Source organism: Necator americanus, chromosome V (genome assembly GCF_031761385.1).
Source record: "Necator americanus strain Aroian chromosome V, whole genome shotgun sequence".
Taxonomy (NCBI): Eukaryota; Metazoa; Nematoda; class Chromadorea; order Rhabditida; family Ancylostomatidae; genus Necator; species Necator americanus.
In genome coordinates this window covers 31,797,472-31,814,687 of record NC_087375.1, presented here as the reverse complement: position 1 = coordinate 31,814,687, position 17,216 = coordinate 31,797,472, and the positions used below count along the sequence as shown (strand labels likewise).

Sequence of the window (17,216 nt, the reverse complement as noted above, 5' to 3'; positions counted from 1 at the left end):
TAATGAATAAGTAATTACAAAATAATTATAATAGTAACAAATAAGTTAATTGCTTCCATCCGTATTGAATAAGCGATAACCTCTTAACTCTGATTTATCCTATCATTTATCATTTGCGTCAAACCTTCCTAGATTTCAGCTGCTTTCTTATTTCAAGAGAACAAATATTGGAGTTTCTTTTTTATTGAATATTATGGTTTCATTCTTCAATAAAACAATACTTATCTTCTTGTTGTTCTTGTTTATTCGGTCATTCGTCAATTAGCGCGTAGAAGGATTTTTCCATAAAAATTAATGGCTATTGATCTTTTAAAGAAAAAAATTCCTATTAATTTTTTGAAGAGATAAAATTCAACAATATTTCTCTAGACGTAGTTAAGCGAAAAAGCAATTTTTTTGTGATTTGCAGGTGCTGCTTTTGTCGTGAATGTATCAAAATTTTACAACAACAAAATCAATGCTAGATATTGTTGCTAATTTTAGATTTATTTCTCTTTCGTTTCATAAACGCGGCGGATTTTATTTTTACGGATTGTGTATAATTAAACGGTTTTTTGAGAACAGAAAAACATTATTACGTATATTTGTAAATTTTAATTGACGTATGCCCACGTAGGAAAACGTTACATATTCGTGTGAGAACAATCATATTTTAGTAACTCTACGCAACCAAATATGTAACTTCCCCAAACTGTGACCTTGATCGACAAAAAGAATGCACTTTAAACCAATCACTACTGTAGATTACCAGTTTTTTTATAGCTAAAATAACTTTACAATACTAAGGTAGTTCGTCTAGTTTAAAGAAACGACCCATCTGTATGGATATCTTCTTTCGTTATCTGCGAATTACTTCTTTCTTGCTTCGAATTTGAATAAATTTTAAACTTTATGCTTTTGAAAACAAAAAACAACAACAAAAACTTTTGCTTAAAAATCAAATATGATTTGAGAACTTTAAAACACTTAAATCTCGATGTTATTCCTGAAATTTTTGCCGGGAATGGAAATTATAAAGAAGACTGAACTGAAAAAATGTTGAAACAAAGTAATATGGAGGTATCTCGTTGACTTGATGAAAAGTATTCAAAAAAATAATTTCAAATATTATTAGCATAAATCTCCCAGATTTAAAACAATTTAGATTAATACTTCAAAATAATTGGATCACAGGAGTCTCTGGCCTTGCTCGATCCTTCAGGGGAATTACGCGCGTCCAGAACATCGGAGGACGCGAAGGTCAACATATATCTGGTTTATAGTGGAGCCATAGGGGGAACGGCTGCAAAAAGGTTGAGAGCGACAACCGTCGGCATCTTTTCCCATGTGATACACATATAAAAGTATATGATGACCGTTACATGCGGTATTCTGCGAACGTACGACATTTGTGAAAAATCGGCTCACCTAAGAAACTGTATTAAATTATTTCAATTAATTAATAATTAGTAAAATAAGGTAAGTTGGTCATTGCTTACTTTTCTCTTTTTATATTGTTCTCGTTCTATTCACGTTCTATTTTTATTTTTCCTTTTTTAGATTGTCTATTTGTATTCGTTCCCTGTTACTCTACTAATTTAACATCCTGCAGCAATTTTGACAACATCCACCGAGTCCATGCTTCATACGAAAGAAAGGACTCTCACGGTAAGTTTTCTTTCAGAAGAAAAATGTTTTCATATACTTTCCAGAAATGTACCTAGAACCATTTTCTTCTATGATTAAATTTTTCCTAATGAAAAATGTTCTGTTTCTTTCCCATTCCTCATTCCACAATCTCTAATCGAGAATTGTCAAGTTCCAAGCTTAAAAATCCACTATTATGGATCAGAGATCAATCGACCAATTTTTAATGGAAATATCTTCTTAACACCGGAAATGCTGATCAATCATAGCTTAATGGAATCCTGGAACAAGTACAGTGAGAAATAAACAGAACTTGATGAGCAGTCTCGAGAAGGGATAATTCGATTGAAAAATTCAAAAAATAGTCAAAAAAATTATTCTCACAGTGTTAAAGTGAGAAGAGAGTTTTCGTTTGTTTTTTTAAACCTTGTTATTTCATTTATTTAAACCTTACGCTTTAGAGAGGCCGTAGAACCCTAACCACAATGGCTGAGAACCCGCAAGTGGAACGCATACGCTCAAATGAGGTAAGCAATAATTTTTCGGGGTAAAAAAAGGAGCAAGAAAAATCCTTTTTCCACATTAAATTAGACTCAGAAGGAGTAGATTCGATTCTAAATAATTTATCATCCGAAAAAATACACAAATTCTGCAATAATTCCAGATTCCACTACTTCCGACAATAACAACGTTGCCAATTTTTCTTTTTTTTTAGATGTTCTGACTCAGACAAACCTTTTGTTTCTTTGTTTTTCTTTTGGTGTACATTTCGTGTACGTGGATAAATAAATAAATAAATAAATAAATAAATAAATAAAAAGAAATAATCTGCGTAATTTAAACATTTTGAGTCCTATTGGATTTGAATCTTTTTCATTTTTAGGAGAGTATTTTCAAGAGTCAACCCTTAATATGACTCTACATGGACAGTGGCTTAGGTTACTAAGAAAGAAAAAGCATCCAGGAGCTTTGGAAATCTAAATGATCCCTCAAAAAGCCCAAATTAATCTCTGACCCTAAATATTACAACATGCGAATCATTAGAAACTTCATTTAAAAAAAAATCCATCAAACCCTCTAACTAGATCTTACCCCAATTTTTGCCATTTTTAGGGTCAACATCTAAGGACACCAGTGATGGGTTTGAGAGCAGAAGCGAGACGAATTTCTTACATTAAAAACAAACGGTTACGACGGAGCCAGTCATCGTGTTCAAGGCGTTCAATTCACAGGAAGAAGAGCTGGTTCCGCGTGAGGAAGCCGCACGCCTCTCAACGATTTTCGGATGTTTCAAGAAGAGAGGAGAAATCCCGAAAAACAGGAACGCAATGGGCTAGAATAATCATTAACCGGCTGTCATTTAACAAACTATTCAAGGAACAGCCTTCTTGATTCAGGGTTTCGGTCCAGGATTAACGAAAATTACCGAAAACATTATTAAAGAGCTACAGTTAATAATTAATAACGTTTAGCTCTTCAATAGTGCTTGGGAGTAATTTTATTCAATGTTATTTTTCAAGTTTTTTTTTTGAATTCTTGCATTGCAATGAGCTCGTATTTATATTAATAATCTATTGTGATATTCAAATGTGTATATTTCACGTTTCAGGCATATAAACGTAATATTTACTATTCTTCTTAGACATCTAGAAAGAAAAATTCCGGCTATTCCGGAAAAATGTGGCATGTATTAGAAGCGGCAAAATTTTAGTCACAGTTTAAAATCGAAAAAAGCACCGTTCTGCTAGGTTTTTTTTCTGGCTACTTTTTTTTTTCTTTCTCAAAAAAAAGTAGCCAGAAAACGCCACCAGAAATAATGAAAATGTAAGAGACGGAAATAGCGAGGGAGGATTCGTCATTTTAAAAAAATAACAAAAAAAGTGAACTTAGTGGTTCTAAGAACTACTGTATAAAAGGAATTAGACTAGACTAGAAATTACTGCATTATTACCACTTGGAATTGCCAATGGTAATAGTCAATGGTAAATGTCAGCAAGGAAGAAATGAGCGAGCTTCTATGGTGAAAAGAGAAAAAAAGAAGAGAAAAAACAGCTCAGTTTCTTCTATTTTTCTTTTTTCTAAAAGAAAAAAACTAGCCTGAAATCTGCGGTTCAACCGGTCTAACTCTTTTATTTCGTCAATGCAGGAGACTTCATCGCAAGAAGGGCGCAAAGAACGCAAGGAGCTCCCCATGCACACCAATCATCTGCAAGCACGCAGGTGTTGAATGGAAAAACACTACAGACAGCTATTTTCAATACTGTCGTTTAAAGGTATCACCCCACGAATCTGGAGTGGTACGGATTTCCGGTGGAGTATTCGTATACTGGATCGTAGGTTATTGAGGGAAGGGTGATTCTGTCCGTTTCTTCCTAATTGCCGTAAAAAACGGCCCAGAAAATACGGCTCCGAGCGTTCCGGCGCGCTCTTTTCCACAAGGAGTTCGATTGGAGCGTGCCAGCCTCGTGCACGTGCCGCCTCTTCCGGGCCGTTTTTTACGGCAATTAGGAAGAAATGGACGGAATCATCCTCCTCTCCATAATCTACTATCCCTTATAAGAACCCACCTAAAATCTGCACCACCTCAGTTTCGTGGGGTGATGCCTTCAACGATATCTCGTTGATGTCAAATAGTAACAACGCAGAAGCTCAGGTCCTTTGGATTTATTTGAAGAAAAAAACAGGATTTATGTCAATCACCTAGATTTTCGGAACCGTATATGATTGAGGGAAAAAAAGAAAAACTATTAGATTAGCTTAAAGCCTGATAAAACTAATCTCAACATGCATCAGTCCCAAAACATTTCTCTTCATATGGTCATATTCTCAAGGGAAACGGTATAAACCCAATAATTTATCTTTTAACATACTTTGCAACTTAATAAATGGCCAAAATGTATGTCCAGGTGGGTCCTGACCATCCTACACAACTAAGGGAAATTTTTGCCCAAATTCTTTATTTTTTCTGCTCCCATCGTCCCTTCACCATGCTGGATCGAAGCCAGATCGTGGAAGTTCGGTTGAAGGATTCCTGATCCGACCACAGAGGTGGCGATAGCTACTTCATCGAGCTTTTCCGATCCTTTTGGGTTAAAACTGGTTGTAATGGGGCAAAGTTGATCATACTTTTAGAAACCATGATTTATTATGCGAAAGGAAATAATGTAACCCTTTGAGGATGTTGCTAACAGAAACAGCATGACAAAGCACATTTACAATAAGTACAAGAGCCATTTATCACAGTTCGAGCGGTTTATCGAAGCGAGATGCTTCCTGGTCTTCTTGTCCGTTAAAGGTTCTTCTTTGCTTGCTTTGCTTTGTTGACTGGCAAGCGAAGGGAGACATCAGTGAGCATCTCTTTTTCTAAAAAGAAACGAATAAGGCCTTTGAAACCAGTCGAATTTCTTATTTGGAAAAGCGATTACCGCGCTCTAAAGCTCCGGCCACGTTAAGTAGTTCCTTTTGAGGATGGTGATGGCTCTAAACTATTGATGGTCAAGATGGAGATTAAAAAACTCAAAGAATCGACCACGACATTTTGCTACTCGCATATTTTTGGTCGAGAACATCCCAACTTTTTGAAAAAAAAATTGCCTCTAGCATCTCTAACTCCGAATATTGAGGCCGGAATGGAACTCGAGTACAATTCAATACAGTTCTTTAGACATTCTTTTAAAAACAACCGTACCGCTGGGTAAGGAACGAGCGCCGGAGCAGTGTGTACAACAGGAACAGGCGCGGCTGCAACTCCGAGGTAGGGCATCATATGATGCGCGTAAGGGAAATGATGTGCGTAGGGAAAATGATGCCCGTAGGGCATATGGTGCCCGTAGGGCATATGGTGACCGTAGGGCATGTAATCTGAAAATCCACAAAATTGATTTCAACTTCAGGTTCGTAATCCGGTGAATGGTAATATAAAACGTCTCCTCTTCGCCAAAACGAGAAGTATCCAAAAAAAGTGCCACTTTCTGGAAAGGTACAGGTGGAACCCGTGAACTGGTTGCGACATCATACAAAAGAATATGAGAAATTCCTGTATTTTTGCGAATCATTGGATTTTTGTTGTTTTGATTTTGTCGCTTACAGTGATTTACTAGAATACTGCAAAATAGAAGAGAAAACACAAACCACCGTGCATTGCAGTAGGGAACATGGAGTGCGACCTAAAAATTAATTTATCATTTATGTAAAAATACTGGATTTTGACTGTTCTATGGAATATTTATCATGTCTACTGTACTGGAGTTTAGTAGGTATGTATAACAGCATAGGTAATGAGTTCATACCTTTGAATGAGTGTAAAAATGAGGGCGAAGAAGAGGTGAATGAAATGCATAGTTGTTGCTGATGTGCTGACTGCTGTGCTGCGGAACTTGTATTTATAGCAAAACTCTATCGTGAGGAGAAGCTGAAGAGTATAGAGAAAGCAGGAAATTTCCGTAGAAGTTTTCCCCTTGAATGCTTTTTCTTAGTAGAATGTAAAATTTCCCCGTCAGAAACAAGTTCAAAGCCATTGGTGTCACTTAACGTCCTCGTAAGTTGCATTACAATCCAGCTGGAAATGAGGACCGCTGCTAAAAGCAGTGGAAATTGAACAAATATAGCAAAACTTTGTGAAAAACTACGGGGAAAACGACGTGCACAAAACTACCAATAAATGAATCAATAAATACAATCATTTAAGTGCATTAAGATTCTTTTTTCATAACTCTAGCTTTCCACTTTACTGCACACTTTGTATTGTCGGTTCAAAACGACATGAAGCCTCCTGCAGCTGAGCTCGAAGCGGCGCGGTGAAGGTAGCAGTTGGAATCCAGGTGGGACCCTCGCTAGCTTCACTCAACCCAGCGGTCCGAGTCGCACATAACGTCACATCTCGTTTAAAAACACCGCTTCGAGCGCAACCGCTTACGCAACTGCAGAGAGCTTTAGGTCGTTTTAGCTTCATTATATTACGAGCAGTGAAATGCTCGTTGTAATAAAGAATGAGGGGTTTAAAAACAGTCTGCGGAAGGTTGCGATTCTGATTGCTCTTGCCTTGACGGCATTTTTGAGAGCTGTTTATACTTACTTAGATGGCGCGTCTTCACTGAAGGTGCAGGTCCCAGCGCCTTCTTCAAAAAAGCCGACTATAACGTTAAAAAAACGCAGGAATTATGTGTTTCGAAAGTATTATACATTTGATAAATCTCTAAATGTATCGTGCAATACTTCAGTTGTCCAGGACTTCCATGTATCCTTACGCCTCAGCTGAATCGGAACACTTTTTCAAAGGCATCGTATCACGATTTTGACTTGTGCGAAAACCACAGGGAAAACCTAAAGTTCGGATTGTGGAATTCGGGATCCGCAGTGGTTCCGCTCAGCTCTCCCTAATCGTCGTAAAAAACGGCGTGGGAACTACGTTTGTTGCTAAGAGGCACGTTAGAACTTCCCACCTTGTATACGCTCCGGCTTCCTCAGCTCCCTGTTCGATGGTTTTACGTGAATAGGCAGTCGAGGAGACCTCATTGGTTTTCGATGGCTCGCACGTGGATGCGGCGCAAAGTACACAAAGAAGGAGCGTTGCAACTGATTTCGTAGGGAAGTACAGTGTTTTTCATGCCATTTTTCACGACGGACAGGGTTAGATGAGCGGAGCCACGCCGGTTTCCGTAATCTACAACTCGACCTTGAGCTTTTCGCTGCGGTTTCTGTTTCACCCTTAAGGACAGCGTATCACAAATTTCACAGAGCCGTTTCACATGTCTTTACCTGGCAATTCAGGAGAAGGCATTTGAAACAGCCCATTATGATCTTGTCTCTCCAACGATGCAACTTATTACATGATAAAGCGCGTGCAACTTTGTCGTCTTCGAACGTTGGCAATCCAACTGGTATAACTAAAATATGCAGCAGAGACTATCCACAAATGATAGGCGTTACGGATAGTCGCCATTTTGTTGCCCGTAATGAGTTGCATTGTTGTAGAAATTGAATCACAGAAGGTTGTTTCACTTTGCTTTTTCTTGGTTACTAGAGGAAGTGACGGTGATCACAATCACACTCAGAGAAACACCGCAACCCCATTTATCCTAACATCGTAGATTTCGTGGCATGTTTTTTATGTTGAAAAATGTGACTGTTGTCTTGTACTTCAGCGAAATTTTGCCGAAAATCAAATTACACACACTGTCAATCGATCGCACAGGGAAAGACTGCTTTCTTATGGCTATCCTTCATTTAGTGATTCTTTCGATCTTTTTGATTATTTTTCGTCACACATGAGGTTGTAAGCGACCGAAATGAGGCAAACTGTGCCATAGGTATACGTGATATACCAATATCACACGATTCTCTCTTACATTCATTGAAATCGCTCTGTTGCAGCAGAAAATATATGCCGTTTATCTGCAGCTGTGGCGGGTGTAGCGCAGTCGGTATGAGGTCCGCTATGGCCACACGGTCAGTGGTTCGAAACCGCCCCAGTGCCAACCAAGCCTTTCATCCCTTCGAGATCAATCAATTGGTACCAGACTTGTCTGGGAGGATAAAAACACTGACTTGATCATCGGCTGGCTCCCGGATGTTCATATATAAGCCAACAGAGTTTCCAAAGCCTCAACAATTACGAATTGCGGTAGAAAAAACGGATTGCCGCATCCTAATTAGACTGATACACCAGTGAATTTTTATCTACAGCTCATCAAAAATTAACCTAAAACCTTATTCCGCCGAGATCCATCGAAAGTCGAACATTTCCACTGCAGAAAATTCAGGTACCCCGGATTGAGTATGATGCGAGCTCCCGTTTCTTTCCGTGAGCACCCGTTTTTTTTTCTCCGAGTGAAAGGGATTCCTACCAGTACAAAAAAGTGAAGTAAAATTGATTAAAAAAAAACAAATAGAAATTGAAATTAACGAATTGGACACAGCTATTAGAGACTTTTTATTGTGCCTCTTAATTGATGAGGAATCGGCATGTGTTGCTAATGCTCTGAGTTCTTCTGAAGATACTGAAATTCTCTGATTTTCCTTTCTTGTCGTAAAGCAAGTCAATGAGCAAGTTGACAGATTTTTTCGCGAAAAAAAGAAATGGTATTTCAATCCGTTTGGATTTTCGGAAAACGAAAATCGATAGTATCGATGTTTCGATAATATCGATTTTCGAAGTGTTCGATTCCGGTACTGTTACTCCACAGTGAATGACTAACACTTTTTTGCGCAAAGAGAGGAGTTTTATGAGATTGTTGACTCAAATGCGCCGTCTTTGTTACGGTGAAAAACTCCTTTTCTGTAATACGTCTTCAAATATCCACTTTTAGCGACAATTTTCACTCTAAGCTAGATCGCAATGCGACCAACGTCAACGTCGGATGACATCATGACTTTGAACTCGTTTCTGACGAAGGAAATCTACTCGTTTGCGACAAAAACACTCAAGAGAAACACTTTTCATTGAATGTTTTCTGCTTTCTTCATTCGTTTCAGCTTTTACGTGCGGAAGGATTTTACTATAAATACGAACCTCATAGCACACTCAGCACATCAGCAGCAACTATGAACTTCATTTACTTCCTCTTCGCCCTCATTATTACTGTCGTCCAGAGGTATGAATTCATTCACTGTCAATAAACCTACTAAAATAAGTTGCAGCAGTCAGGATACATACTTCACAAAACAGCAAAAACAAAAAAACTAGATGTTTTTTTAATAATTTCCATTTATACTTGTAATGGTAAGCCTATTTTCAGGTCCCACTCCATGTTTCCTACCGAAATGAATGGTGGTTTGTTTTCTCGTCTATTCTGCAGTATCCAAAACTAAATATAAACCACACATTTCCGACATTTCCGATCACCTGTACATACACAGAAAATTTTTCATATTCTTTTGCATGACGCCGCAACCAGTTTACGGGTTCCGCCTGTACCTTTCCAGAAAGTGGCGCTTTTTTGAACAATTCTCGTTCTGACGAAGAGGAGACGTTTCACATAATAATTCACTGGATTGCGAACCTGAACTTGATATCAATTCTGTGGATTTTCAGGTTACATGCCCTACGGTCACCATATGCCCTACGGGCACCATATGCCCTACGGGCATCATTTCCCCTACGCACATCATTTCCCTTACGCTCATCATATGATGCCCTACCTCGGAGTTGTAGCCGCGCCTGCTCCTGTAGTACACGCTGCTCCGGCGGTCATGCCCTACCCAGTGGTACGGTTGTTTTTTTCGAATGTCCAAAAGTACTGCACTGAATCCAATTTCTCTTCTGGATTCAGTGTTCGTACTTAGAAAATGAAACATACGCTCGTCATCAAGAACATAGTTGCTTTTAACTAGAAATCCTTGAAAGGAGACTATCTTGATCAATTCTTTGAGTTTTTTTTTTGAATCTCTATCTTGACCATCAATAGTTTAGAGCCATCACCATCCTCAAAAAGAACTACTTAACGTGGCAGGAGCTTTGGAGCGCGGTAATCGCTTTTCGAAACTCGAAATTCGACTGGTTTCAAGGGCTTTATTTGTTTATTTTTAGAGAAGGAGATGCTCACTGATGTCTCCCTTCGCTTGCCAGTCAACAAAGCAAAGCAAGCAAAGAAGAACCTTTAACGGACAAGAAGACCAGGAAGCATCTCGCTTCGAGAAACCGCTCGAACTGTGATAAATGGCTCTTGTACTTGTTGTAAACGTGCTTTGTCATGCTGTTTCTGTTAATAACATCCTCGAAAGGTTACATTATTTCTTTTCGCATAATAAATCATGATTTTCAAAAATCCGATGTAGTTCGTAGTGTAATCATTGACAAGATAAAGAATAGGAAGTGCACGATACAATGGTTATCGCTGTCATCCGGATCTGAATGTCTGATTTTTAGCAATGCCACAATTGACTCTTTAATATTAGTGTGCAGTACTGAGTACTTCGAAGTCCACCCACCACAAACACTCGTTTTTCACTACTGATTAGCACAATCTGCAATCCTACGCTATTCGGACTGATCTTTGAATGAAATTTGTGGCCTTATTCTTCTGTGTGAAGGAAGACAATGCTTGTTCCTATCATATAATAGTTTTTATTTTCATAATGGACAGAAATATCAACATTGTCACACCCAACGATCAAACAGCTACAACCATCTTCACTCAAATCTGCCTGCAGGCGGGATGCAGAGGGCCAGGATATTTCGAACGGAAATGGTAAAATCACGCCACGACCATGGTGACAGCATAGTATGATTCGTGATTGTTCTAGAACTCATCAGAGATAGAATCCCTTCAATGACCGGGTCATCCCGCTTTTTTCCAATCTAAAGCTTTTGGGAAAGTGTTTCACGTCTATAGGACTCCTCGCATGTTTTTTTGGAGACAACTGTCGTCAACTGTGAAATTAGGACACCTTATTAGACAAGAACTATACAATTAGCGGCGTTCAGTTGTAGAAACACACAGATAAAAAAGGAACTGACGTATCTAATTGTAGGGTTCCTTACCTTTTGACTGTCGACTCCATCCCATCCCTGAATTAAAATGGATTAGCTTTCGTGATCAACGTAGAAGTGATACTGATTAGTTTTCTGTAACTTTACGCACATATTATGGCACCTTGTTTCCAATCATTAAATAACAATGTCGTTATGCAGATGTCTTGAATTCAGAAAACAGAACTGCTAGATGGCTAATTAGATTTTTTATACACAAATGTGTAAGGTGTGAATTAGAAATATAGAACACTCGAAATGTAAAAGTGGAAAGTCCTACTATATACAATACAATTTTTCATCTATAGGGTCTCTGAAATGCAGAGGAAAAAGAATGAACTGTGAAGTTTCTAAAAAGTCATGCAACCACAAGCCAACTTAATAAGAAAGATGTAGTTATGAATAATGACAATGTACCACTGATAGCGACTTCAAATATGTCATTATCACAAGTATATTTGCGAAAAATCTTACAAAAAATCTGCAGATCATACAAATCTGTAAAAGTCCATGATTATTAGGTAGTGTTCTCGATGACATATTGAATTTTGAGAGTATGAAACCAAGCGTGATGATTCCCGAACCAAAATCGATATATTCCCGTCTTTGGCACTTGCATCTTGTCCATCATCGGTACCATGGTAGGTCCCGGTATTTTCTGAAATTATTCGAAATACGGAATAACACGCTGGAAGACCGTTAACTGATCGAATTTAGTTAATGACATATCTAGTCAATGAAACAAAGGTACGAAAAAAAAACTTGAAAAAGTCGACTGAAGACAAAACTGCGATGCACGTGCTATGAACACATGAGCTTAATCGGACATAATCCACTAATTGTGATGCCTTCTTAATGCACACAGCAAATAGTTTAAAAAAAAGTGGAATGATGCAAGCATTTGTAGACAGATTGCGATGAAATATTTCAAAAATGATACGACTGAATTGCGAAAAGTTACGAATTACAATTTTCGATTTTCTTGCAACTATAGAAAAAACCCTGCTCCCTCCTACTTATGCGCTAAAATAGGATTCACCAAGACCGTAAGACTCACACTGAAGAAAGGATAAACTTTTTTCATCTGGGTGAGATCGTCCACATCTTTTTCCTTATCAACTTCACATATAGTCCAAGCAAAATGTCCATTGGCGTGGATTTCCCATGAAAGATATGTATCCTGGAACCAGATGGTGCATCAACAAGTGACCAATAGCGGCCATTAAAACAGTTGAATAAAAAGTATAAACACCTTCTTTGCCTCCACATCAACGTGTCCACTTTTTCCAGCCGGAATATGCAGAGTTTGAGCATTTTCTGGAACTGGCTGATCATAGTACTCATCTGCAGAGTACTCCAGTCCGCGCTCAACTGGTGCAAGAAAAGGCTGAAGAGAAGTCTTGGAAAGAAACCTAGTAGATCATTTCTCGAAAAAAGCCACAAACCCCGTCTAAATCGTCCTCGTTCCAGTATGTTGGCAAACAAGATGGATCTACTAAATCCATTATGTCCTGTTTCCAATTAGAACCGAGTATATTCACTTTGTGTCGTGTTTTTTCGGGCAATAGTGGGCGAGCGACGGTCCTGAAAGGAATATTTTCATATGTTCACGTCCTTCTCCACTATTAAAAACGCTAGCAGCTAAAACACTAAAACATTAAACCATTAAAAAAAACTAAATCATTAAAACACTAAAAACTAACACTTACCATATTGCACTAATAAAACTCGGAACATTGACCACGACAAAACTGTGCACCATCTCCACATAATGCTCAGCCATAAATGCTGAAATCGCAGCAAGACCACCTGAAAGTGAGCATTTGACAAATTAACGAATGCATTTTGCTAGTAAAACTTTGCAGCAATTCTTGATGAGGTTCTCGAATAAAAGTCCTATCACATTGGTTACTTTGTCACCACTTAAAAAAAGGCAATGTAATAAAATGCAACTTAAGCGAAATGATCCTTTCATTCACCTGTGACAAGCGTCATTAGCCTTCTGTCCATTTTTAAACCTGTCAAATCCATTACATACAGTATGGCGCATTGTTCTCCTAAAGAGCAAAATTAAATATGTGCTATAAATTTAAATTCAAAGTTGATGGACATTGAAAGTAGTTCGGGATTCTCAGGTGAAAACAATCATTACTAAGGGAGAGAAGATCAGCTGGATCGAGCAGTGATCGCATCTCAAGTTAATGGACAGGTCATACATGCGAAAGGAAGTATTTCTTGTTACTGCACTACTTGTACTTCGCGAATCTTTCGTTCTTGCGAGACACATTCTGGATGCAAATTTTAATTGGAGCCGATTAAAATGGATGGTTAAGCGAATCTAAAACTAATACGAATACCTCCTACCTGTCTTCTTTTCTAGTTCCATTACAGCTCGCAACATACTTTCCAAATCGTGCATCCTTGCCCTAAAATGGCATTTTAGCCCTACATATTATGTCATCGAACACTGTCCCAATATTAAAGGCATCACCCCACGAATCTGAGGTGGTACGGATTTCAGGTGGAGTATTCTTATACAGGATAGTAAATTATGGAGAGGGGTGATTCCGTCCATTTCTTCCTAATCACCGTGAAAAACGGCCCGGAAGATGCGGCGCGTGCACAAGGCTGGCGCGCTCCAATCGAACTCGTTGTAGAAATTAGCGCGCCGGATCGCCCAAAGTCGTATCGTCCTAGCCGTTTTTTACGGGAATTAGGAAGGAATGGACGGAATCACCCTTCTCCCCATAATCTACAATCCCGTATACGAATACTCCACCCGAAATCCGTACCACCTCAGATTTGTGGGGTGATGCCTTAATTTTGTTTTAAAAGATTGCAGAGCCATCAGATTAATTAAGAGTCATCAGGTTATCGCACAAGAGTTAGAATAAAGTTTACAAAGATGCTGGCCGATCCGGAAACTTCTCAACATATTCTATTCAATTTAGCAAACACAAGTTGTACGCTGGCGCAACACAAAGATACTACCGCCGGCTGTAACCACAGATGTAATAACGGAAGCATTTACAGAAGAACTGTAGTGAATCGAATTTCTCTCGCGATTGTGATATGTGGATACAGTTACGAAGGTGAGTGTTCAATTTCATCGCCTCAAAAATCGTTGGTTTAGCTAGGCAAGAGCGATAAAATCTTTAGTGTACGTGTGCTGATGAAAAAAAAAAGAATATTTATAAGTAAGAATACAAGAAAAAAACCAACTTACTTTAGGATTTCATTAATTGGATGCGCGTTCGACATACCCCAGTAGTCATTACCACCAGTTTGTTCGATGTTAACTATACAGTTCGGTGTCCTAACAGCTTCTCCTGTCAAACCACTCTGAAACAAATCCGCATATTCGAAGCAAACACAATTCTGCAATTGATCCTAGTTATGAAGACATTACCTTCCAGTGCTCATGAACAGGATGATTCCTTGGTTTGTCGGGAAGATTGTCAAGATCCCATACACCTTTCCTCAACATCAAATGATTGATTAGTTTCGGTTTGATCAGATCCATGTTATAGTCATGTCCTTTTAGCCAACGAAGAAGATTGAAATCGGTGTCGTAGTATGGCGTTAACTTGAAAAATGTTTTTTTTTTCATTCAGAACTTTAATCATTTCCTAAATCAAACTATTGTGATATTGTAACTAAAGTGTCATTGCCAAAAATTCGGGTCAGAGAAGGGAAATGAATCATTAGGTACATATAGCTGCCACTACGCTCCCGCAGCAACCACTCTTAAAGAAAAACAACTAAAAAAACTAAAAACCATTGCTTGACGCACACCACACCTTTGATTAACGCGCATCGCGGCTCCCCTGATAAACATAAGTAGGAATGTCTACATGTAGTTCATAGGGAGACACATTAAAGGCTTTATTTCGACCTACTTACCAGACCAGACCTCGCTAATATGCTGATCTTAACTACATGCACTCGTTTCCAAGCAAATGCACCCGTGTATGATGTTGCGGAATTGATGGTCCTCGGATAGTACGCATGTCTAATCCTATCCGAAAACTTCTTCTTGAACAAGAGCTCTTCTCTGTGGTAACCGTTCCCAAGGAGAACAATTGGGAAATTAACTGCATGGGAATAATCAGAGGGCACATGGACAGCTAAGTTTGACGCGGATGTAGACATACGATGAGTAACTAACACGCCCCAATGTAAATCCTCTGAACTTTCGCACTCATTTTGACGATGACGGATTTTGTGCTGATTTTTTATGGTACTGTGGGGAACGTGAGGAAAAAAAATGCATGTTTCTCTTCTCGTGCAGATGTAGTAGAGACATATATTGTCTCCTACCACTATTGTTTTGTTCGATGTGCTTTGGTTTGTTCTATTATTTAAGGGGACAGTTGGAAAAAAGTTCATATTATCACAAATGTAGTTGTTTATTCGTTGTTCATCACTGTGATTGAAAATGAAGAATTCCCATGGTAGAATTCGATTTTCACGAGGATTAGAGCAGTGGTCTTGAGTGGAATTAAGTACCCATTCGAGAACAACCACCGCCCCTGGGACTCCCACCTCCCCTTGATCCGTTATTCTAGAACGATTTTGGAAGCGATTTCTGCGCTTGGAATTAATTCTCTTATCAGTTAACTTCTCATGATTCTTTTGTTTGTCTCATGATTCATTTGTTATATACGTTATGGAAAGGAATTATGGGCAGCAGTTTCTAGGAAATGTTGAGTTTTGTTTTTTGTTTTCAAATCTAAGTGGTACTTTTCATTATGCATATCTTCAAAAGTACACAATTAATGGACCATTTTCCCACCCAAGTGTTATTTTCACTACTGGTATTGAGTACGAGGAACTCACATGTTCCTTGACTAAGGCGCGTAACTCTTCGATCTTCACTCGGTCTGCCTCAGAAATAGGCATCCTGTAAATGTCAACTTTTCTCTGCATTATTATTTTGTTCAGTCTTAAAGCACACAATGAAACTGGAAATGAGACGATAGAATTCTATACTTTCTAGAACATGCCCAGAAGGAAAGACGCACGCCTACGCTGCCGAACAAGCGCGATGCGGCAGCGTCGCGCGTCCACTCGGTTGAACACATTTCAATGGCTAGTATAATTCCATGAGTATCATATGTAACAAACATAAAGGAAAAAAACCGTTATTTGGGAACTGTTAGAGTGAAGTGATTGAAAAAAAATTAGACGGGCCTGTCCAAAGTCTGAAACAAAGAAAAACAATGTTGACAGGATACGGAGATAAGATCTGATCTCGTCACTTTTTTCACTTTTGAGTCAACAAATCACACGCTACGGTAGATTTTCGGAAAATAGTGAAACGATAGGTTGCAAAATTATTCGCCTAAATAGAAATTGAAGCACATGGTCTACATCGGACTACTTCCGGTAAACTACGGGATTTTTTTGGTGCTGCGCTGCCGGTCAGCGTCAATCTTCTGTAATATCACTGACCCTGGGTAGTTCCTGAACTCGAATGTGTAGAAATCCGACACTACACTTCATGACCGTCGTACTTTCATGATCTTTTATACAACGTCGAGTCTATTATTGAGAGTAACTGTCCCGTGTTTATAAACTGACAGAATAAAAGAAAACAATGATGTCGGAAGAGTATTTACAGGTATGGCATAAAAATCATGTGACAACGTAACGTAAGATCGTGATCCTATCGATGATATTCATCGGCAAACAACAACCGTCAAAGCTGAAATGGGACCCTAACCAGACTGAGAGATGATGCCATGAGGGTTAGATCCGATTAAAGGCATCACCCCACGAATCTGAGGTGGTGCAGATTTCAGTTGGAGTATTCGTATACAGGATGGGAGACTACGGAGAGGGGGGTGATTCCGTCCATTTCTTCCTAATTGCCGTAAAAAACGGCCCGGAAGATAAGGCTTCATTCGTTTTGGCGCACCATTTTGTACAAGAGGTTCAATTGGAGCGCGCCAGTCTTGTGCGGCGCTGCATCTTCCGGGCCGTTTTTTACGGCAATTAGCAAGAAATGGACGTAATCACCTCCCTCTCCGTAGTCTCCTATCCTGTATACGAATACTCCACCTGAAATCTGCACCACCTCAGATTCGTGGGGTGATCCCTTTAAGTGAGAATCCACGAC

At 38.9% G+C, this 17,216-nt stretch overlaps 2 protein-coding genes across 4 annotated transcripts; one reads left to right on the top strand and one right to left on the bottom strand.

The window, feature by feature from the left end:
• Window positions 1-1,617: 1,617 nt before the first annotated feature.
• RB195_015835 (uncharacterized protein) lies at window positions 1,618-10,227 on the top strand (the record flags this gene model as incomplete). 3 transcript variants are annotated; one of them, XM_064206734.1, is made up of 8 exons in its annotated part: window positions 1,618-1,647; window positions 2,088-2,153; window positions 2,740-2,877; window positions 9,100-9,218; window positions 9,363-9,397; window positions 9,659-9,831; window positions 10,037-10,091; window positions 10,154-10,227. In XM_064206734.1, 8 exons carry the CDS (start codon window positions 1,618-1,620, stop codon window positions 10,225-10,227), a joined length of 690 nt encoding a protein of 229 aa, XP_064062613.1. The 3 variants fall into 3 exon arrangements, with proteins under 3 accessions (XP_064062613.1, XP_064062615.1, XP_064062614.1); XM_064206732.1 differs by lacking the exons at window positions 1,618-1,647; window positions 2,088-2,153; window positions 2,740-2,877 and adding an exon at window positions 5,885-5,950; XM_064206733.1 differs by lacking the exons at window positions 9,100-9,218; window positions 9,363-9,397; window positions 9,659-9,831; window positions 10,037-10,091; window positions 10,154-10,227 and having other exon boundaries at window positions 2,740-3,018.
• A 1,385-nt stretch (window positions 10,228-11,612) lies between these two features.
• On the bottom strand, window positions 11,613-15,997 carry RB195_015834 (uncharacterized protein; the record flags this gene model as incomplete). The annotated part of the gene is made up of 10 exons (XM_064206731.1): window positions 11,613-11,753; window positions 12,153-12,275; window positions 12,348-12,482; window positions 12,541-12,679; window positions 12,805-12,904; window positions 13,075-13,152; window positions 13,460-13,521; window positions 14,322-14,437; window positions 14,505-14,681; window positions 15,935-15,997. 10 exons carry the CDS (start codon window positions 15,995-15,997, stop codon window positions 11,613-11,615), a joined length of 1,134 nt encoding a protein of 377 aa, XP_064062612.1.
• Window positions 15,998-17,216: the final 1,219 nt, after the last annotated feature.